At 40.9% G+C, this 22,831-nt stretch overlaps 2 protein-coding genes across 2 annotated transcripts; both read left to right on the top strand.

The window, feature by feature from the left end:
• The first annotated feature begins 1,782 nt into the window (after window positions 1–1,782).
• Window positions 1,783–8,771, top strand: LOC139174544 (phospholipase A2 inhibitor NAI-like). Its single transcript, XM_070764990.1, has 5 exons — window positions 1,783–1,893; window positions 4,257–4,376; window positions 6,975–7,127; window positions 7,309–7,455; window positions 8,477–8,771. The coding sequence occupies exons 1-5, from the start codon at window positions 1,839–1,841 to the stop codon at window positions 8,635–8,637; spliced, it is 636 nt and encodes a 211-aa protein (XP_070621091.1). The 5' UTR covers window positions 1,783–1,838; the 3' UTR covers window positions 8,638–8,771.
• A 4,875-nt stretch (window positions 8,772–13,646) lies between these two features.
• On the top strand, window positions 13,647–21,792 carry LOC139174542 (phospholipase A2 inhibitor NAI-like). Its single transcript, XM_070764988.1, has 5 exons — window positions 13,647–13,757; window positions 17,184–17,309; window positions 18,576–18,728; window positions 18,940–19,086; window positions 20,364–21,792. The coding sequence occupies exons 1-5, from the start codon at window positions 13,682–13,684 to the stop codon at window positions 20,522–20,524; spliced, it is 663 nt and encodes a 220-aa protein (XP_070621089.1). The 5' UTR covers window positions 13,647–13,681; the 3' UTR covers window positions 20,525–21,792.
• The last annotated feature ends 1,039 nt before the right edge of the window (window positions 21,793–22,831 follow it).

The following is a 22,831-nucleotide window of genomic DNA, read 5'->3' as shown; positions in this document are numbered from 1 at the left end:
ATCGGCCGCTGGGATTCGTGCGGTAGAATGCGGTTCCGGAGGTATTCTGGTCCAATGCCATGTAGTCCTGTCAAACACATCTGTGAATTCTCAAATAAGTTCTTTGATGGTGTCATCCTGGATAGCATGGGTACCAGTCAACCCCAGGTCAAGGGATGTGAAGCACTCCAGGCCAAACAGGCTTGGCAAGATGCTGTCCACTCCATCAGCTTCAGAGGGCCCACAAACCTCTCGAAGGGGTTTGTTCTGCTCCCTGTGATGGGAATGTGGTTCCCTTGATAGTCTTTTAGCATGCACTGGAACTTCAGCAGTTTTTTTAAAAACACCTTGCAGTAATTTTCTAATCATGGCCCAGGACACAATTGAACTAGATACCCTGGTGTTTACTCCCATGCTGTACTATGAAATGTCAATGACTTGGATTTTATTTGCACATAACGAACTCACTTGCCCTATGGTTGTTTGGTGGTACGTGTTCTTGGGCTTTGCTAGCTCTCTTCTCCTTTTTAGGTCTTGCACCTTCTTGGGGCCTGCCAGGCTGGTTTGTACAGTAAGCATCTGGTCGTGCAACAGACTCTCACCAAATGCCCCTTCCTGTCATATCTCTGGCAAATGCCATCTTTGAATTGGCAGGTGAATCTTGGATTCTTACCAAATCACCCAGAGAAACACAGGCTGTGTCCCTTCTGTTGTCCAGCCATTATCTTCCAGGTGTGACGCTATACAAAGAAATACTTGGCAATGAGGCTCTGCAAGACACAACTTAGATAATTCTTCACACTAATATTTATTTATTTATTTATTCATTCATTCATTCATTCGTCCATCCATCCGTTCATTCATTCATTCGTTCATTAGTTAGTTCCTTTATTTATTTATTTATTTATTCATTCATTCATTCATTCGTCCATCCATCTGTCCATTTGTTCGTTCGTTCATTCGTTCATTAGTTAGTTCGTTCATTTATTCATTCATTCATTCATTCATCCATCCATCCATCCATTTATTTGTTTATTTAATTTGACTTCTATGCTGCCCAATCCCAAAAGACTCAAAGTGGTTTTTTTTAAAAAAGTATTATTTATTTAATTTTGTCCAATACACAATAATACACAATGAAGGTAGTAGAGGACACCTTCAGGGGGGGGAAAAATTAGAGAAGGAGTAGAGGAGAGAGTATAGTATAAGATAAATCAAAGAGAGAATAGAAGAAAGATAAAGGGATAGAAGAGAAGATATATGGGATGTAGGAGAGACAATAGGTCAGGGGTCAGAAGGCACTCTAGTGCACAGAAAGGAATCTGGAGAGGTCAACCATGGACAGTCTAAGGGTAAAATGTTGGGGGCTAGGGGATGATACTACGGAATCCGGTAATGAGTTCCACGCTTCAACAGCTCTATTACTAAAGTCGTATTTTTTACAGTCAAGTTTGGAGTTGTTAATATTGAGCTTGAATCTGTTATGTGCTTACAACAGAATTTTAAAAAGGATTTTAAAAAGGCAGCTTGCAACAGTATAAAATGATAAAATTACAAATAGCAATAAAAAGAAGTCAAGAAAGACAGAGTAAGATGTGGAAATATAGTAAATAAAAAAAAAATCACATCCCCATTTGACTGCAGAGCAAAATTTACTTTGAGTGGATTTTCTAAGAAAACCGCTATCTTTCCTAATGGAATTTGGCTTCTGCCCTGCCTGAGTTTGCTATCTCTGCCAACCAATCATTTGGGATCCTACGTTCCACCTCCTCCATCTAATTCGTCAAAAACATTTCCCCCGTTGCAAAGCTGAGCAATTGGTGGCTTCAGGAAAGACAGCGGAGTTGACTTCTACCAACATGAAGACTGCTGGGATTCTTGTCCTTTGTGTCTTCTCTTCCATCTTGTCAACGGGTAAGGAATTTAATTCACTTAAAACGGAGATGTAGAAACTTCAGGAGACTTCAGAAAAGGGGTGGCAGGTTGAGGGACCCTTTGGTAAGTTGTTCTACTACTGGTCATTGTTGCCATATGTCCATTTGTTCAGTGGCCATGTGAAGTTACAACAGCACTGAAAAAATGACCTACAAATGTTCCTTTAAAAAAAATTTTTTGTATTAATTTTTAACGTTTAATATACACACAACATAAAACAGTGCCTAGTGAAATGTGCCCACCACCCAAACACACACACATACCCCACCACCAAATGGGGGGTGTTCCTTATATAGTCCACTTGACCCAAGAGCAATATATACATTTACATATTATAGAGTGATTCCAATTTATTTCTTGTAGCTTGGTCTCGGATTCTGCTCGTCATATACAGTCCCATCAGTTGTCCCAACTCAGTTTCATTATCCGAATTTATCCTTTTATCCATAATTTCAAATTGAATAGGGTCCACTATGTACCTATTCCAATTTTGCATTGTCCATTTTGTCGCATCCTTCCAACCCAAAACTATTACCGCCTGATCTACAAATGTTCCTAACACTTTCCACAATTGCAATATTCCCACAATCAGGTATCAAAATTTGGGCATTAGGTAGCTGGCATGAGTTTATATCCATTGCGGTGTCCTGGGACATACAATTACCATTTGTGACTTTCTTGACCAGCAGCGTCAATAGGGGAAAGAAGAATTAGTTTTATTAGATTTAGTTTAGTTTTATTAGATTTAGTTTAGTTTTATTAGATTTAGTTTAGTTTTATTAGATTTAGTTTAATTTTATTAGATTTAGTTTAATTTTATTAGATTTGTATGCCACCCCTCTCCGCAGACTCGGGGTGGCCCACAACAATAATAATAACAGTATACAATGCCACAAATCTAGTATTAAAAAATTATCTTAAAAACCCATCATTTAAAAATCATACAACCCAAGCATACCATACACAAACTATATAAGCCCGGGGGAGATGTCTCAATTCCCCCATGCCTAGCGACAAAGGTGGGTCTTGAGCAATTTACGAAAGGCAAGGAGGGTGGGGGCAGTTCTGATCTCTGGGGGGAGTTGGTTCCAGAGGGCCGGGGCCGCCACAGAGAAGGCTCTTCCCCTGGGGACCGCCAGACGACATTGTTTAGTCGATGGGACCTGGAGAAGGCCAACTCTGTGGGACCTTATCAGCCGCTGGGATTCGTGCGGCAGAAGATGATCCCTGAGATATTCTGGTCCGATGCCATGGTCATTACCAACACTTTAAACAACAATTGCTGAACAACTTAAAATGACTGCAGTTATTACCTACAGAGAAAAGGCTGTAAAACTTGGCTCAACTCACTTAACAATATTGCTTAGTGACAAAACTCCAGGCCCAATTGTGGTTTTATATAATGGATGGGCAGATCTGAGATAGTTATAGTTAATTAGATTTGTATGCCGCCCCTCTCCGAAGACTCGGGGCAGCTCACATCAATGGTGAATCTCTCCCTTAATCTCAACTTCCCTTCCATTTCCAAAATCTGATCTCATTCCCCATCCTTCCACAGATCCTCTGCAGAAAATAACAACAGGGGAGACATGCTCAGCCAACCAGATTATATCAGGCGTCTTGGTCGTAAATGCTAGGATTGCAAAGTATACAAAGTTGATTTATTTATTTATTATTTATTTATTATTTACATTTGTATGCCGCCCCTCTCCGCAGACTCGGGGCGGCTCACAGCAAAGTGAACAACAATTTACAACAAATCTAAATTACTATTTAAAAATATTTTAAAAGCCCCATTTTCTAAACACACATACATACAAACATACCATTCATAAATTGTAAATGCCCGGGGGAGATGTCTCAGTTCCCCCATGCCTGATGACACAGGTGGGTCTTAAGGAGCTTACGAAAGGCAAGGAGAGTAGGGGCAGTTCTAATCTCCGGGGGGAGTTGGTTCCAGAGGGCCGGGGCCACCACAGAGAACGCTCTTCCTCTGGGGCCCGCCAACCGACATTGTTTAGTTGACAGGACCCGGAGAAGGCCCACTCTGTGGGACCTAATCGGTCGCTGGGATTCGTGCGGCAGCAGACGGTCTCGGAGATATTCTGGTCCAGTGCCATGAAGGGCTTTAAAGGTCATAACCAACACTTTGAATTGTGACCAGAAATTGATCGGCAACCAATGCAGACTGCGGAGTGTTGGTGAAACATGAGCATACCTAGGTAAGCCCATGACTGCTCTCGCAGCTGCATTCTGCACGATCTGGAGTTTCCGAACACTTTTCAAAGGTAGCCCCATGTAGAGATGCTGACCATTGTCGTGACTATGTTTTCTATTTGTAGTGACATCTCTAAAGTGTCGGTCATGTGTTGCCTTTGGAACTGAATGTGGAGAAGAGACGGAAGTGGAATGCAAGGAAAACGAAGAATTTTGTTCTACTGCAGTTCTTAATAGTACTATAAGTAAGTGAAAATTGAGTTTATTCTCAAGCATGTCCATCATTTGATTTCTGAATCATCAAGAAACAACCTGGAAACATTTCTCATTTTTAAAAATAAGACGTAATCTATATATTTATTAGAACATAGACCATCAGAGTTAGAAGGCACCTTGGAGTCTTCTAGTCCAAGTCAATGCACAAGTAGAAGACACTATACCATTTCAGACAAATGGCTATTTGGTATCTTCTTAAAAACCTTCCATATGTCACTAATTTCACTGCCAATCAACAGTAAAATGCTAACATTTAGCATCTAGGTTGTCCTAAAACATGATTGAGTTGGGGACTTTTCTTCAATGACTTCTCTTGGAGGCTCATCCAGGGATACTTAGTTCATTGTCAATCAACAGTAATATGCTAACGTTTAGCCTGTAGGTTGTCCTAAAACATGATTGAATTGGGGGCTTTTCTTAGAAACATAGAAGACTGACGGCAGAAAAAGACCTCATGGTCCATCTAGTCTGCCCTTATACTATTTCCTGTATTTCATCTTACAATGGATATATGTTTATCCCAGGCATGTTTAAATTCAGTTAGTGTGGATTTACCAACCACGTCTGCTGAAAGTTTATTCCAAAGATCTACTACTCTTTCAGTGAAATAATATTTTCTCACATTGCTTTTGATCTTTCCCCCAACTAACTTCAGATTGTGTCCCCTTGTTCTTGTGTTCACTTTCCTATTAAAAACACTTCCCTCCTGAACCTTATTTAACCCTTTAACATATTTAAATGTTTCAATCAAGTCCCCCCTTTTCCTTCTGTCCTCCAGACAGAAGGAAATCATTCTTCAATGATTTCTCTTGGGGGTTCATCCAGGGATACTTAGTTCATTGTCAATCAACAATAATATGCTAACATTTAGCCTGTAGGTTATAGTAAAACATGATTGAGTTGGGAACTTTCTTTCAATGACTACTCTTGGAGGGACAGTAGGAGAAGTCCAATGTTATTTGAAAGATGTAATTTTTAAAACTTACCTGCATTGACCTCTACAAGAGTGGACAAGTGATGAAACACCTGATGTAGCAATCTACACTTTGCCCTTTGGAATGTGCATCACAAATTGGAAGTTAAACAGAAGGAGTTTACATTACTTTGTCAGAATGCAAAATTCATCGTTCTGAAAAACTCCAGGCTCTGCACTTTCCTGTGCTTAAATGTTTCTTGAGAATAAATAAATCTTCAAAGATGTCAACTTCTACAGGAAAGCCAGTGAGATTTAGTAGTTCACATTAAGATTAGGAGCCAAAAGATCAAAATTATTCATTCATTCATTCATTCATTCATTCATTCATTCATTCATTCATTTATTTATTTATTTATTTATTTATTTATTTATTTATTTATTTATTTATTTATTTATCAGATTTGTATGCCGCCCCTCTCCGTAGACTCGGGGCGGCTAACAACAATAATAAGACAATATAAACAAATCTAATATTCAAGTTAATTTAAAAACCCTAATTTAAGAAACCAATCATACCTACAGACGCACCATGCATAAATTTTATAAGCCTAGGGGGAAGGGAAAGTCTCAGTTCCCCCATGCCTGACAACAGAGGTGGGTTTTAAGGAGCTTACGAAAGGCAAGGAGGGTGGGGGCAACTCTGATATCTGGGGGGAGTTGGTTCCAAAGAGTTGGGGCTGCCACAGAGAAGGCTCTTCCCCTGGGTCCCGCCAAGCGACATTGTTTAGTTGACGGGACCTGGAGAAGGCCAACTCTGTGAGACCTAACTGGTCGCTGGGATTCGTGTGGCAGAAGGCGGTCCCGGAGATATTCTTTGCAGCTCCAAGAACTAGTATAGTGAGAAATATGTTGGGTTAGAAAAAGGAAGACTCAGCCACAGAAGTTCACTGAAGAGTTTGGGTCAGTCAAACTTTCACAGCCCAACTAACCTTCATTGTTTTTCAGGGGAAAAGTAACAAGTGGAAGTGTTATGAGCTCCTAAACAAAAAGCACAAAGTGAAATAAACACATGTATTTGGCTATTATTTTTCAAAATACAACTGCCAAATTTCATTTCATTTATTCATTTATTCATTTGTCCAATACACAAATACATAGGAAGAAAAATAGACATGTAGTAATATACATAAGGGTAAAGTGAACCTAGAGGAGAGGATATATGAAAGAAAGAAAATATATATGATAAGTGAGAGAAAGGAAAGACAATTGGACAGGGGATGAAAGGCACACCAGTGCACTTATGTACGCCCCTTACTGGCCTCTTAGGAACCTGGAGAGGTCAATCGTGGAGAGTCTAAGGGAGAAATGTTGGGGGTCAGGGGTTGACACAATTGAGTCTGGTAATGAGTTCCACGCTTCGATAACTCGATTGTTAAAGGCATATTTTTTACAGTCAAATTTGGAGTGGTTCGTATTAAGTTTGAATCTGTTGCGTGCTCTTGTGTTGTTGCGGTTGAAGCTGAAGTAGTCATTGACCGGTAGGATGTTGCAGCATATGATCTTGTGGGCAATACTCAAATGAACATGTTTGATATGCATGTCCTTGTTTACTGCTGAGTTTCATATTCTTTTTAAAAATTCTCTTCTGCAGCCAATGCTTCGATGAGTTTAATTATCAAGGAATGTTCAAAACCCGAAAACTGTTTTGATGGTCTCTTCAGCACCACAACAATAGAGGGTAGATTTGAAGTCATTAGAGTTACCTGTTGCAAGACTGATGCTTGCAATGTAGGATCACTTCTGTGTAAGTATCTATGCTTTACTCTTGCTTGTTGGGAAGATTCTTTGGTTCCTTGGTTCCTTCCGGGCTGGAATTGAACTTAAGTCTTTGAAAAGAATGTCAACATGGAGGAGGCTTTGATAGTCATTAACAGGGTGAGTGGTTATCATGAAACTTTGCTAACTGGAATATTTCCCTCCTCCAGTGGAAGATCACGAAACACTGAAACCAAATGGGTTACAATGTCTAGGCTGCGTTGCACTAGATAAGGATCACTGTGAAGCTGATCAACTTGTAAACTGCGTTGGTGAAGAGGATCAATGTCTTACCCTAACTAGTACCACACAGGCTTGTAAGTAGACATAGAAACATAGAAACATAGAAGTCTGACGGCAGAAAAAGACCTCATGGTCCATCTAGTCTGCCCTTATATTATTTCCTTTATTTTATCTTAGGATGGATCTATGTTTATCCCAGGCATGTTTAAATTCAGTTACTGTGGATTTATCTACCACATCTGCTGGAAGGATCTACTACTCTTTCATTTCCTGTCTTCCGTCCTTCCTTCCTTCCTTCCTTCCCTCCTTCCTTCCTTCTTTCCTCCTTCCCTCTTTCCTTTCTTCCCTCCTTCCCTCCTTCCTTCCCTCCTTCCTTCCCTCCTTCCTTCCCTCCTTCTTTCCTTCCTTCCCTCCTTCCTTCCCTCTTTCCTTATTTCCTTCCCTCCCTCCTTCCTTCCCTCTTTCCTTATTTCCTTCCTTCTTTCCCTCCCTCCTTCCTTCCCTCCTTCCTTCTTTCCTTCCCTCCTTCCTTCCTTCCCTCCTTCCATCCTTGCCTCCCTCCCTTCTTCCTTCCTTGCCTCCTTCTTTCCTTCCTTCATTTCTTCCTTCCCTCCTTCCTTCCTTCTTTCCTTCCCTCCTTCCTTCCCTCTTCCCTTATTTCCTTCCTTCCCCCCTTCCTTCCTTCCCTCCTTCCTTCTTTCCTTCCCTCCTTCCTTCCCTCCTTCCTTCTTTCCTTCCCTCCCTCCTTCCTTCCCTCCTTCCTTCTTTCCTTCCTTCCCTCCTTCCTTCCTTCCCTCCTTCCATCCTTGCCTCCTTCTTTCCTTCCTTCATTTCTTCCTTCCTTCCCTCCCTCCCTCCCACTCTCCCTTTTTTGAAAAAAAAAAAGTAAGACGATTCATTTGGAGAAACTTCATCAAACAGTTTATATACGATAATGAGATTTCTATCAGTTTTTTCCAAAGCTCTTTATGGTTCCATAAAGGCCACAAAAGTATCGAGGCCATACAGTACAAATAACAAAGAAACAACCTGCATTGCTTTATACTATGCTATGGAATCTCATATGCACCTTTTCTGCCTTTCTCTTATCCCCAGTTGGAAATTTCACTGAGAAGTCCACATACCAAGCATGTGCAATAAAGAAGTCATGTTCCTACCCGCTAGGACACACTGAGGTAGCCAATGGGCTGATTAACTTCAATGTCACCATCCTGGAATGCAAGGACGCCTCTCCTCCGGAACCTGAGCATCAGTGATCGCTGGCAAGAGCCAAATCCTGTTTGCAATGATTGGAAAATTTGCAAACAATGGGAAAGATTAATAACATTTGTGTTTGCAATCTTCCAACTCCACAGAATAATCCTAAAAATAAATTGCTGTGATAAAGGAATGTGCCTATTTTTTTTCTATAGAATTTATATAAACAAAAGTGTTCTGATAAAATTGCTCTTTCTGACACCTACCGTCCGTGTGGAAATATAGGTTTTGGAGTAGGACAGGGGTAGGCAAAGTTGGCTCTTTCTTTCTTTCTTTCTTTCTTTCTTTCTTTCTTTCTTTATTTATTTATTTATTTATTTATTTATTTATTTATTTATTTATTTATTCTTTGTCCAATATACAATACATATGAGAGAGAATATACATTAGGAATATATATATAAAGATAGGAAGTAAAAAGAAGGGAAGTGGATAGGAAGAGAATATATAGAGAGGAGAGAATATATAAGATAAAAGAGGTAAGAAAAGAGAATTGGACAGGGGACGATAGGCACATCAGTGCACTTATATACGCCCCTTACTGGCCTCTGAGGAATCGGGAGAGGTCAATCGTGGAGAGTCTAAGGGAGAAGTGTAGGGGATTGGGGGTTGACACTATTGAGTCCGGTAATGAGTTCCACGCTTCGACAACTCGATTGTTGAAGTCGTATTTTTTGCAGTCAAGTTTGGAGCGGTTGATATTAAGTTTGAATCTGTTGTGTGCTCTTGTGTTGTTGCTGTTGAAGCTGAAGTAGTCGTTGACCGGAAGGACGTTGCAGCGTATGATCTTGTGGGCAATACTTAGATCGTGTTTTAGACGCCGTAGTTCTAGGCTTTCAAGGCCCAGGATGGTTAGTCTATTTTCATAGGGTATTCTGTTTCGAGTGGAGGAGTGGAGGGCTCTTCTGGTGAATGATTGGCTAGCATGATTGGCTCAGGAATTCTGGGAGTTGAAGTCCACATGTCATAGAAGAGCCAATTTTGCCTACCCCTGGAGTAGGAGATCTTCCTTTATCGCTAATTTATTTATTTATTTATTCTTTGTCCAATATACAATACATATGGAATGAAATAGGCATTAAGTAGTATATATAGGGATAGTAAGTAAAAAAGAAGAAGAGTGGATGAGAGGGAGAGAATATATAGGATATATGCGAAAAGGAAAGGTAATTGGACAGGGGACATTAGGCACATCAGTGCACTTATATACGCCCCTTACTGGCCTCTTAGGAACCTGGAGAGGTCAATCGTGGAGAGTCTAAGGGAGAAATGTTGGGGGTTAGGAGTAGACACTATAGAGTCCGGTAATGAGTTCCACGCGTCGACGACTCGATTGTTAAAGTCATATTTTTTACAGTCAAGTTTGGAGCGTTTAATATTAAGTTTGAATCTGTTGCATGCTCTTGTGTTGTTGTGGTTGAAGGTGAAGTAGTCATTGACCGGAAGGACTAATGAGTGAGAAAGCAAGACAGATTGCCATTGTTAGTTGCCAGGCTTCCAGTGTGTTGGCTGCAGGGGGGGTGGGCTACTACCTGGATGGGGGTGGGAGGAACACAGTGGAGCAGCGAAAATGGAGCTCCATCCCAGAGCATCCAATTTACACTGAAAGATGTTGGGGAAAATGCAGGGCGTCCTGCATAAGCCATACCCACAATGTAGTAGTAAAAATTTTGATAGCCCTTCATTAGCTGGACGCCTCCCTTGCGCTCTCGCCCAGCAGGGCTGGTACCTGAGTGTATGTCGGAGACACACACATCCTTTCCCCCAACTCACTAATTCTCCCCGACCCCACCAATTTCCCCCTTTCCAGTCGGGTGGTGGGAGCATTATAAAAGAAAACATCTCACAAGTTCAATCAAGCTTGATTGAACTTGCGAGATGTTTCTTTTAGAACGGGCTGCCCTGGATACAACACCGAGGAACGCTACCAATGAAGCGCTGCAAAAAAATGTACTACCACACTGTGGGCATGGCTTAGTGGGTGTGCCTTGCCAGCCATGTGACCAGGTGGGAGTGGCTTGACGATCATGTGACCAGGGGGCTGGCTTAAAGGTCATGTGACTGGTTTAAAGGTGGCCATCTTGACGTCACTCATGTCAAGGGTTTAAGTTAGGGTGCCTGGCCTCTCCTCGCCTCAGAGAGATACAATTTCATCATCTATTCACTATTATTGAATATCCAAAATATACTATTTAATCCTATATGTAAAAATGCCATATGTGTACATACATATTATACACAGGCACTCAAAAATATACATTATCTACTATATAAACTGTATGTGTAAGTACACACACACACACACACACACACAAGGAGAGGAGGGGAGGGGAGAGAATAAATTAAATTATATCAAATGAAATGAAATGAAATGAATTAAATTAAATGATTAAATTAAAAAATTAAATTAAATTAAATTAAATTAAATTAAATTAAATTAAATTAAATTAAATTAAATTAAATTAAATTAAATTAAATTAAATTAAATTAAATTAAATTAAATTAAATTAAATTAAATTAAATTAAATTAAATTAAATTAAATTAAATTAAATTAAATTAAATTAAATTAAATTAAATTAAATTAAATTAAATTAAATTAAATTAAATTAAATTAAATTAAATTAAATTAAATTAAATTAAATTAAATTAAATTAAATTAAATTAAATTAAGCTAAGCTAAGCTAAGCTAAGCTAAGCTAAGCTAAGCTAAGCTAAGCTAAGCTAAGCTAAGCTAAGCTAAGCTAAGCTAAGCTAAGCTAAGCTAAGCTAAGCTAAGCTAAGCTAAGCTAAGCTAAGCTAAGTTGAGCTAAGCTAAGCTAAGCTAAGCTAAGCTAAGCTAAGCTAAGCTAAGCTAAGCTAAACTAAATTAAATTAAATTAAATTAAACATGGGGACTGCGTGGAAAGATGGTTTATTGATGAACAAGGTTCCATGGCTCCTGGGCAAACGGGGAAGAGATGCTGGGAATGCCTGGGTTTTATGCCCTCTTTTGGGTTTTAAATTTGAGCTTGTGTTCTGTTTAGTTGTCAAACTCCCATGGAGCCATGCAGGGGAAATTCTTCAGGCTGTCCTGTGTCCCAGGCTTGGTTGAGCCTTGCTGGGTGATGATGTAATGAAAGGGATTTGGGGCAATTCCCATGATGGCTCTGCTTGAAGGAGGTAGATATTTGTTATATAGAATAAACTGGTCCAGACCTTAACGTCCCATTGACAAAGGTGAGGAAAGCTAAGTTTCTGCCTCCCTTTTAGGGAAAATATTCTGCCCTTTTAATATTTCCTAAAATATTTCAATTTTCTAGGAGAGAGGTGGGAACTAACTTCGTACAAAAGGAAAGGAAAAGAAAGGAAAGGAAAGGAAAGAAGCAAGGGAGGGAGGGGAAGAAGAGAGGGAGAGAGAGAAGAGAAGGAGAAAGAAAAGGAAAGGAAAGGAAAGGAAAAAAGAAAAAAGAAAAGAAAAACAGGGAGGAGAAAAGGAAAGAAGATTTCCACTGCCCACTGTCACCTTCCCACAAAGAAATTCAGTGGATAAGCCAACATGAAGTCTCAGACACCTCTCGCCCAGTCCTCCTTCACCAACCAATTCTGAGAAGATTGAAAACCTTTCATCTCAATCCTTTTGCTTGCCATAAAAGTAAGAACAGCTGCTAGATGGGTGGCTGTATAAATCAAATAAATAAATGACTGCAACTGGCTGCTACTGGTTACTGAAAAGGGTGAAGGTGGAGTTTAAAAGAATATCCGAAAGTGCACATGTTTTAAACTCTGAAATATTGTGAACTTTTCAATATTCTTGGATGACAATTGGTGGTGGTGCCTCCAAGGGGAAAATAATCTGGTTTATTATGACAATTAGATTAGATTAGATTTATTGGATTTATATGCCGCCCCTCTCCGCAAACTCGGGGCGGCTTATTTATTATAGAGGTTTCCCAGAAATTCTCCAGAAAGTCCATAAGTTATTTCTCCTTCTTTTTAAAAGTTTTTATTATACAAAGATTAAAAAGCAGATATACTATAAGTTCTTTCTTACGTTAAAAAAAATTGCTGGTGTAAATATATACAGTTTACTTACGAACATAATTTGTTACGTGACCAGGTTCTTAAGTAGAAAAGTTTGTAAGAAGAAGCAATTTTCCCATAGGAATCAATGTAAAAGCAAATAATGCGTGCAATTGGGGACACCACAGGGAGGGTGGAGGCCCTGTTTCCTCCCATGAGATTCCTAGAGAGGCCCCACAGAGGCTTCTCCCCACCTTTTCCGGCCTTGTTTCCTCCTAGGAGATTCCCAGAGAGGCCCCACGGAGGCTTCTCCCCACCTTTTCTGGCCCTGTTTCCTCCCAGGGGATTCCTAGAGAGGCCCCACAGAGGCTTCTCCCCACCTTTTACAGCCTTGTTTCCTCCAGGGGATTCCTAGAGAGGCCCCACAGAGGCTTCTCCCTGACTTTTCTGGTTACAATTTTGGAGGCTCGGGTTTGTAAGTAGAAAATGAGAAGAGGCAAAAAATATGTTGAACACTAGAAAAATTCGTAAGTAGAGGCGTTCTTAGGTAGAGGTACCACTGTAGTTCTAAATCTTATCAACTTACAGAGGGCATCAAATCTTAAATTAAGTTCCATGTGAGCTCAAACTATAGAAGGCAGAGGACTACCACTTGAGGCATCACACAAGGGAACAGCTACCATGTTGACTTTTCTTTCTACTCTCCTGATCCAAGATTCACAAAATCCCAAAACAGACTCCTTGTCCCTACAAAAACCCCTTTTTATATGGTTAATGCAAAATCCTAACATTCACAGGCACCAAAGTCCTGGAAAACAGTCTTTCAAGGGTGAATTGCAACCACAGTCCTTATCAGCCCTTGAATAGTTTATTTTGTATATGTTTTCCTATATTTCCTAGTGGAATTTGGCCTCTTTGCTGCCTGAGATTGCCCTCTCTGCCGGCCAATCATTTGGGATTTTATATTCCACCTCCTCCAGCTAATTCTTCAAAAACATTTCCCCAGTTGCAAAGCTGAGCAATTGGTGGCTTCAGGAAAGGCAATGGAGTTGACTTCTACCAACACGAAGACTGCTGGAATTCTTGTCCTTTTTGTCTTCTCCTCCATCTTGTCAACAGGTAAGGAATTTAATTCCCTTAAAACGGAGATGTAGAAACTCCAGGAGACTTCAGGAAAGGGATGGAGGGCAGGCAAACCCCCAATAATTTACCCTTAGATTATCTACGGTTGACCTCTCCAGATTCCTAAGAGGTCAGTAAGGGGTGAGTACAAGTGCACTAGAGTGCCTTCCGTCCCCTGTCCTATTGCTCTCCTATATCTCCTATACCTTTATTCTATTCCTATATCTCTTCTTCTGCTCTTTCATTGATATGTTCTATTCCTATAACTTCTCTTCTCTTCTTTCTTAGATATATATTCTACTATGAGTATCTCCTCTATAACCTTCATCATGTATTTTACTATGTGTATACATATATATATATACTATATCTACAGCAGCACGAAGCTTACAACTTCAGCCTGATGATGGTGAATGTGATTTCACCGAAACATCGCATAGACATGCATAATATTACATGGGGCAAAACCCGAACTCAGAACAATCTACATATATATATGCCCACTAAAACCCTCATTGTGTATTGGACAAAATAAATAAATAAATAAATAAATAAATAAATAAATAAATAAATAAATAAATAAATAAAAAATAAAATAAAATAAAGAAATAAAATAAGTAACTACAAGCACTGAATGGAAGAAGCAAAGAGTCCTGCCTGATAGCTGTTTATATTACCCGCTGCCAGGTTCAACCAGCCAATCACCGCTCCAGGATTCTCCCGCTAATGTGGGGAAACCCCTGGCGACCCCCAGCTGTTGTAACACTAGTCATTCGGGAGGAATCCAAACTAGGCAAGTGGCATTGGACCATTGGGTGAAAAACTAGTCAGGTGACCCTCTCTCAGTGCTAGGAAGGAAGTATTGGCACAACATGTCTAAGGCTAAAATATGCCCAAATCCTGCACCAAGCAGGAAGAGGGAGATTGTGATCCCCTTATATAGAGCGCTGTAGAGACCCCATTTGGAATACTGTGTCCAGTTCTGGAGACCTCACCTACAAAAAGATATTGACAAAATTGAACGGGTCCAAAGATGGGCTACAAGAATGGTGGAAGGTCTTAAGCATAAAACGTATCAGGAAAGACTTCATGAACTCAATCTGTAGAGTCGGAGGACAGAAGGGAAAGGGGGGACAGGATCGAAACATTTAAATATGTGAAAGGGTTAAATAAGGTTCAGGAGGGAAGTGTTTTTAATAGGAAAGTGAACACAAGAACAAGGGGACACAATCTGAAGTTAGTTGGGGGAAAGATCAAAAGCAACGTGAGAAAATATTATTTCACTGAAAGAGTAGTAGATCCTTGGAACAAACTTCCAGCAGACGTGGTTGGTAAATCCACAGTCACTGAATTTAAACATGCCTGGGATAAACATATATCCGTTGTAAGATAAAATACAGGAAATAGTAGAAGGGCAGACTAGATGGACCAGGAGGTCTTTTTCTGCCGTCAGTCTTCTATGTTTCTATCACCAGGAATCAATGTTGTGATTCCGTCTGAGGCTTCTCAGGGAACGGCTGAACCTCTGCCGGCTCCCTGCTCAGAGGGGGAGGATAAGGAACAGGAGGAGGAGGAGGAGGCCCAGGCAGAAGGGGAGGAGGAATATCAGGCCGAGGGAGAGGGAGAACAGCCAGAATCCCCCGGGGTGGACCTCTCCCCAGCAAGCAGCCTGGAGTCCTTAGATGAAAATGCTCAAGCCATCATCGATCACAGGCAGAGAAGAGCAGCACAACGAAGGGGACAATTAGCCAGGTACTTCCAGTCCTAAATAGGTAACAGCTGGGTTTGGGTGTGGTTCTCCCCAGAAAGGCTGAAAAGGCAGACCCACCCTTCCTGTATTGTGGAGTATTATCTTTGGGAGTCCTGGGACCTGGCTGTGATCTTTGGCGTCTCTGATTCTGGCTTGTGGCCTTGAAGGCTGAAACCTTGGGGAAAAAGGTGGGGGGGCTTAATCTCTAGAGTGGTGTGTGTGCCACCAAGAAGTCTGCTGTATTGTCTGGCCGTCAGGACTTTGCTGTGAAGCCTCATAGCCTGCCTGTTGGGAAGAACAGGTTTTTCTCTGTGTTTATTTTTCAAACTATAAAGTGCTTTTGCTTTTACCAGCGTGTCTGGCTGCTTTTTCCAGTTGGTGTTGAAGTCTGGGGGCACCCAGACAGAACAATCAAGAACCAGCACTGACATAAACAATTACAGTGGTACCTCTACCTAAGAACCGGGTGTTCAAGAGTTTTTTGCCTCTATTTAAAAACCATTTTCTACTTAAGAAACCAAGCCCAGAAAAATTTCCCAGGAAATTTGAGAGCGGCACGAAGGCCCGGCCAGTTTCCTGCCATTCCCCCTGGGTTTCTCTCTCTGGTGCAATGTATGGGAGGCAGCCTCACGCCGGGTGTATGGGAGGCATGTGTTCCTCCTCGACACCCCAGAGTTCCTCTTCTTTTTTTTTAAGCCTTAAAGTTTTGGATTTTTTTGATTCCCCTCCCTTCACCTTCTTCCTTCGGCAGTGACTGTCCTCCTCCTCTTCTTCCTCCTCCTCCTCTCAGCCAAATTCCGAGCTTTTATTTCTTTCCTAATAGGTTTGCATGCATTATTTGCTTTTACATTGATTCCTATGGGGAAAATTGCTTCTACTTACCTGGTCACGGAACGAATTAAGTTCTTCAGTAGAGGTGCCACTGTATTCAGAATTCATAGAGATTCAGAATTGAGGTTCTTGAAGAAAAATGGCCTGAGCCAGCCTCCAAATGGATTTTTCATAAACCTGGTCTATGGCATAAAGATGGGAAGATCCAGTTTTCATATTAAAATATTAGAGGTTTGAGAATGTTTGTTTGTTTGTTTGTTTGTTTGTTTGTTTGTTTGTTGATTGATTGATTGATTGATTGATTGGATTTGTATGCCGCCCCTCTCCGCAGACTCGGGGCGGCTAACAACAATGATAAAAACAACATGTAACAATCCAATTTAATAAAACAACTAAAAACCCTTCTTTATAAAAACCAAACATACACACAAACATACCATGCATAACTTGTAATGGCCTAGGGGAAGGAATATCTTAACTCCCCCATGCCTGGCGACAAAGGCGGGTCTTGAGTTGTTTGCGAAAGACAAGGAGGGTGGGGGTCGTTCTAATCTCTGGAGGGAGTTGATTCCAGAGGGCCGGGGCCGCCACAGAGAAGGCTCTCCCCCTGGGGCCCGCCAAACGACATTGTTTGGTCGACGGGACCTGGAGAAGGCCAACTCTGTGGGACCTTATCGGCCGCTGGGATTCGTGCGGTAGAAGGCGGTTCTGGATGTATTCTGGCCCAATGCCATATAGGGCTTTAAAGGTCATTACCAACACATGCCTAATAGACCAGATTATAACAGGTGCTTTGAATGTAAATGCTGATCATTGCCATGAACTATGTCTTCTGTTTGCAGTGACATCTCTAAAGTGTCAGGCGTGTATTGCCCTTGGAAGTGAATGTGAAGAAGAGGCAGTGAACGTGGTGGAATGCAAAGAAAATGAAGAATTCTGTTCTACTGCAGTTGTTAATAGTACTATAAGTAAGTCATAATTGAGTTTGTTCTCAAGCATGTCCGTCACTTGGTTTCTGGACCATTGAGGAGGAATAACCTGGATATGTGTCTCATTTTTTAAATATAATATGTACTGTATACATTTATTAGAACGCAGACTATCAGAATTAAAAAGGACCTTGTAGGTTTTCCGGTCCAACTCAATGCTCAAGCAGGACACACTACAAAATTCTTTCAACCTTCAACCTTCTTTCAATGACTTCTCTTGGAAGTTTATCGAGGGGACAGTAGGAGAAGTCCAATGTTATTTGCTAGATGTAATTTTTTAAAGTTACCTGTATTGACATTTACACAGGACAAGTGATGAAACACCTGATGTAGCAATCTACCCTTTGCCCTTTTGAATGTGCACGTGAAGTTGGAAGCTAAACAGGAGCTTACATTACTTTGTCACAATGCAAGGTTCATTGTCCATACTAAGTCAGAAGATCAAAACTCTCGTCCCACTTCAGTTGCAGAAGTTTAACTGGCCAGTTATTATCTGCAGCTCCAAGAACTAGTATAGTGAGAAATGTGCTGGTTTAGAAGGTAGACTCAGCCACAGAAGTTCACCCAAGAGTTTGGATCAATCAAACTTTCACAACTGAACTAACCTTAGCGGTTTTTCCGGGGAAAGTAATAAGTGGAAATGCTATGAGCTCCAAAACAAAAAAGTTATATATTTCACAAAGTGAAATAAAAACAGTTATTTATCAGCATTGGTTGCTGATCAATTTCCGGTCACAATTCAAAGTGTTGGTCTTGACCTATAAAGCCCTTCATGGCATCGGACCAGAATATCTCCGGGACCGCCTTCTGCCGCATTAGGTCCCACAGAGTTGGCCTTCTCCGTGTCCCGTCGACTAAACAATGTTGTTTGGCGGGTCCCAGGGGAAGAGCCTTCTCTGTGGCGGCCCTGACCCTCTGGAACCAGCTCCCCCTGAGATTAGAACTGCCCCCACCCTCCTTGCCTTCCGCAAACTCCTTAAAACCCACCTCTGCCATCCCCAGGCCTATACTGTTTATGTATGGTATGTTATGTGCATGTTTTTTAAACTATGGGTTTTTAGCTTTCTAATTATTGAATTTGTATTATATATTGTTTTCTGTTACTGTTGTGAGCTGCCCCGAGTCTGCGGAGAGGGGGGGCATACAAAATAAATAAACAAACAAACAAATAAATAAATAAATTTGATCTGCATCCCTTTGTTGGCTTGTGAGTTCCATATTCCTTTTTTAAATTCTCTTCTGCAGCCAATCCTTCAGTGAATTTAATTGTCAAAGGATGTTCAACACCTGAGAACTGTTTGGATGACCTCTGGAGCATCACGACAGTAGATGGTAGATTTGAAATAACTAGAGGTAACTGTTGCCAGACCGATGTCTGTAATGGAGAACCGCTTCTGTGTAAGTATTTAAGCCTTAATACAACCTTTTAAAAAAAAAAAAACACTTGCTTGTTGCAAAAATTCTTTGGTTCCTTGATTCCATCCGGGATAGAATTGAACTCAAGTATGTGAAAAGAATGTCAAGTTGGAGGAGGCTATGGTAGACATTAACAGGGTTAGTGGTTATCATTAAACTTCGCTAATTGGAATACTGTATTTGCTTCCTCCAGTGGAACATCATGACACGCTTAAACCAAATGGGTTAAAGTGCCCAGGCTGCTATGCACTAGATGAGGATTCTTGTGAAGCCAATCAAACTGTAAACTGCGTTGGTGAAGAGGATCAGTGTTTTAACATATCTTATACGAGACTGGCTTGTGAGTAGACATTTCCTTCCTTCCTTCCTTCCCTTCCTGTTTCCCCACTTACTTACTTACTTCTTTCCTTCCTTCCCTTCCTGTTTCCTCACTTATTTACTTCTTTCCTTCCTTCTTTCCTTCCTTCCCTCTTTCCTTCCTTCCTTCCTTTTTTCCTTCCTTCCTTCCTTCTTTCCTTCCTTCCTTCCCTTCCTGTTTCCTCACTTCCTTCCTTCCTTCCTTCTTTCCTTCCTTCCTTCTTTCCTTCCTTCCTTCTTTCCTTCCTTCCTTCTTTCCTTCCTTCCTTCCTTCCTTCCTTCCTTCTTTCCTTCCTTCCTTCCTTCTTTCCTTCCTTCCTTCCCTTCCTGTTTCCCCACTTCCTTCATTCCTTCTTTCCTTCCTTCTTTCCTTCCTTCCCTTCCTGTTTCCTCACTTACTTCCTTCCTTCTTTCCTACCTTCCCTCTTTCTTTCCTTCCTTCCTTCTTTCCTTCCTTCCTTCCTTCTTTCCTTCCTTCCTTCCTTCTTTCCTTCCTTCTTCCCTTCCTTCCCTCTTTCTTTCCTTCCTTCCTTCTTTCCTTCCTTCCTTCCTTCTTTCCTTCCTTCCTTCCTTCTTTCCTACCTTCCCTCTTTCTTTCTTTCTTTCTTTCTTTCCTTCCTTCCTTCTTTCCTTCCTTCCTTCCTTCCTTCTTTCCTTCCTTCCTTCCTTCCTTCCTTCCTTCTTTCCTTCCTTCCTTCTTTCCTTCCTTCCTTCCTTCCTTCTTTCCTTCCTTCCTTCCTTCTTTCCTTCCTTCCTTCCTTCCTTCTTTCCTTCCTTCTTTCCTTCCTTCTTTCCTTCTTTCCTTCTTTCCTTCTTTCCTTCCTTCCTTCTTTCCTTCCTTCCCTTCCTGTTTCCTCACTTACTTACTTCCTTCCTTCCTTCCCTCCTTCCTTCCCTCCCTCCCTCCCTTTAAAAAATAAATAAAGGAAGATGATTTATTTGGAAAACCTTTATCAAACAGTTGATATATGGTAACCAGATTTGCATCAGATTTTCCAAATATCTTTATGGTTTCATAAAGGCCACAAGAACATCAAGGCCAAACAATCTGCATTGCTTTATACCAGTGTGTCCCAACCTTAGGCACTTGAAGATATTTGGACTTCAATTCCCAGAATTCCACAGCCAGCGAATGCTGGCTGGGGAATTCTGGGAGTTGAAGTCCAGATATCCAAGTGGCCAAGGTTGAGAAACACTGCTTTATACTATCTATGCTATAGGATCTCACATGCACCTTTTCTACCTTTTTTTCATCCCTAGTTGGAAACTTCACTGAAAAGTCCACATACCAAGGTTGCACGACCAAGAAGTCATGTTTCTTCCCTGTAGGATTTTCTGGGACAGCCGATGGGCAGATCCAGGTCAATATCACCACCCTGGAATGCAGAAACGCATCTTCTTCTGAATATGGTCATCAGTGATAGTTGGGAAGAATTGAATCATATTTGCAATTATTGGAAATTTTGAAAAAAGAATGAGAAAGTTGGACAATTTGGGGCATAACATAGAATTAGAAAAGTGGGAGAGTCTATGGAACAAAAGGTATAAAATGACAAAGTAGAATATTATATATACAGTATATAAATAATATAATATATAACCAGACAGAATTGCAAAAATGCTCTTTAATGCATCTCCAGATTTTTGGAAGTGTAACCACAATATAGGAACATACCATCATATGTGGTGGTCTTGCCCTAAAGCAAAGCATTATTGGCAGAGGATAAGGAGGAAGATGGAAGAAATCACAAACATGGAATACATAGAATATAATACACGATGCAAAGAAAGCAGAAGAGAGCAACCAGGATGATAAGGGGACTAGAAACTGTTCTGTCGGGCTCTCTGGTAGACTCCTCCCAAAAATGCACAGGTACAAATTTCAGACACACACAGGTTTGAAAATTCAAAACAATGTTCTTTATAATGAAAATTCACTTAAACTAAGCCCTCTTTTGGTATAGCAAAGAGCACTCATCTCCAAACAAACTGGCCTCATTTTCTTTGATAATAATCTCTCAGTTGTTGTTGCCTATGCATCGCTCTCCGCATACATGGCTGTATCATTAACTCTTGTTGTAAATCCAAGGAGGAGCTAGATAATTGATCTCCTTCTGAGCTGTCTGCCCCACTCTCCTCCTCCCTGTCACTCATGTCTTCTTGGTCAGAGGAGCCTTCATCAGCAGATTCCACCGGGGGCAAAACAGGCCTGCAGCATGTGGATGTCTCCCCCACATCCACAGTCCTTGGGGCAGGAACTGGGCCAGAGCTAACCACAACAGAAACTAAAACATACCAAGAGAGGTTGCAGGAACTGGACATGACCAGTCTGGCAAAAAGAAGGGTCAGGGGAGACAGGATAGCAGTGTTCCAATACTGGAGGGGCTGCCACAGAGAGGAGGGGGATCAGACTGTTTTCCAAAGCACCAGAAGGCCAGACTAGGAATACCGGATGGAAGCTGACCAAAGAGAGATTCAACCTGGAAAGAAGGAGGAATCTTCTGAGATTGAGAACGATCGACCAGTGGAACGGCTTGCCTGTGGAGGTTGTGAACATTTGAGACTTTCAAATTGGACTGCTGTTTATCCGAAATGGTATTGGCACTCCTGCCTGAGCAGGGGGTTGGACTAGATGATCTACAAGGTCCCTTCCCACTCTAATCAATAAATCATAAAATGAAAACTGAAACTGGAATTATTCTTATTAGGCATATCTATAGGAAATCAGGATTTAAAATGCAGTACCTAATTTTGCACATTATAATAGCAGCAAGGATGACATTTGCCCATAACATCCCAACAGAAGAGGGGGCTTTTTCTTTGTGAGTGATCCAAGACTTGAGACTTTCAAGGGGAGATTAGATGGCCATTTGTCCGAAATGGTATAGAGACTCCTGCCTGAGCAGGGGGTTGGACTAGATTGATTTGATTTGATTGATTCGGTTGATTCGATTGATTTGATTGGTTCGATTGGTTCGATTGGTTCGATTGATTCGATTGGTTCGATTGGTTCGATTGGTTCGGTTGGTTCGATTGGTTCGATTGATCTGATTGATCTGATTGATCTGATTGATCCGATTGATTCGATTGATTCGATTGATTCGATTGGTTCGATTGGTTCGATTGGTTCGATTGGTTCGATTGGTTCGATTGATTCGATTGGTTCGATTGGTTCGATTGGTTCGATTGATCTGATTGATCTGATTGATCTGATTGATCCGATTGATTCGATTGATTCGATTGGTTCGATTGGTTCGATTGGTTCGATTGGTTCGATTGGTTCGATTGGTTTGATTGGTTCGATTGGTTCGATTGGTTCGATTGGTTCGATTGGTTCGATTGATCTGATTGATCTGATTGATCTGATTGATCCGATTGATCCGATTGATTCGATTGATTCGATTGGTTCGATTGGTTTGATTGGTTCGATTGGTTCGATTGATCTGATTGATCTGATTGATCTGATTGATTTGATTGATTCGATTGATTCGATTGATTCGATTGGTTCGATTGATTCGATTGGTTCGATTGTTCGATTGGTTCGATTGATTCGATTGATTCGATTGATTCGATTGATCTGATTGATCTGATTGATCCGATTGATCCAATTGATTCGATTGATTCGATTGATTCGATTGGTTCGATTGGTTCGATTGGTTCGATTGGTTCGATTGATCTGATTGATCTGATTGATCTGATTGATTTGATTGATTCGATTGATTCGATTG

The sequence above is a fragment of the Erythrolamprus reginae genome, chromosome 11 (assembly GCF_031021105.1).
Source record: "Erythrolamprus reginae isolate rEryReg1 chromosome 11, rEryReg1.hap1, whole genome shotgun sequence".
NCBI classification, from domain to species: domain Eukaryota; kingdom Metazoa; phylum Chordata; class Lepidosauria; order Squamata; family Dipsadidae; genus Erythrolamprus; species Erythrolamprus reginae.
This window is presented reverse-complemented; position numbering and strand designations above follow the sequence as displayed.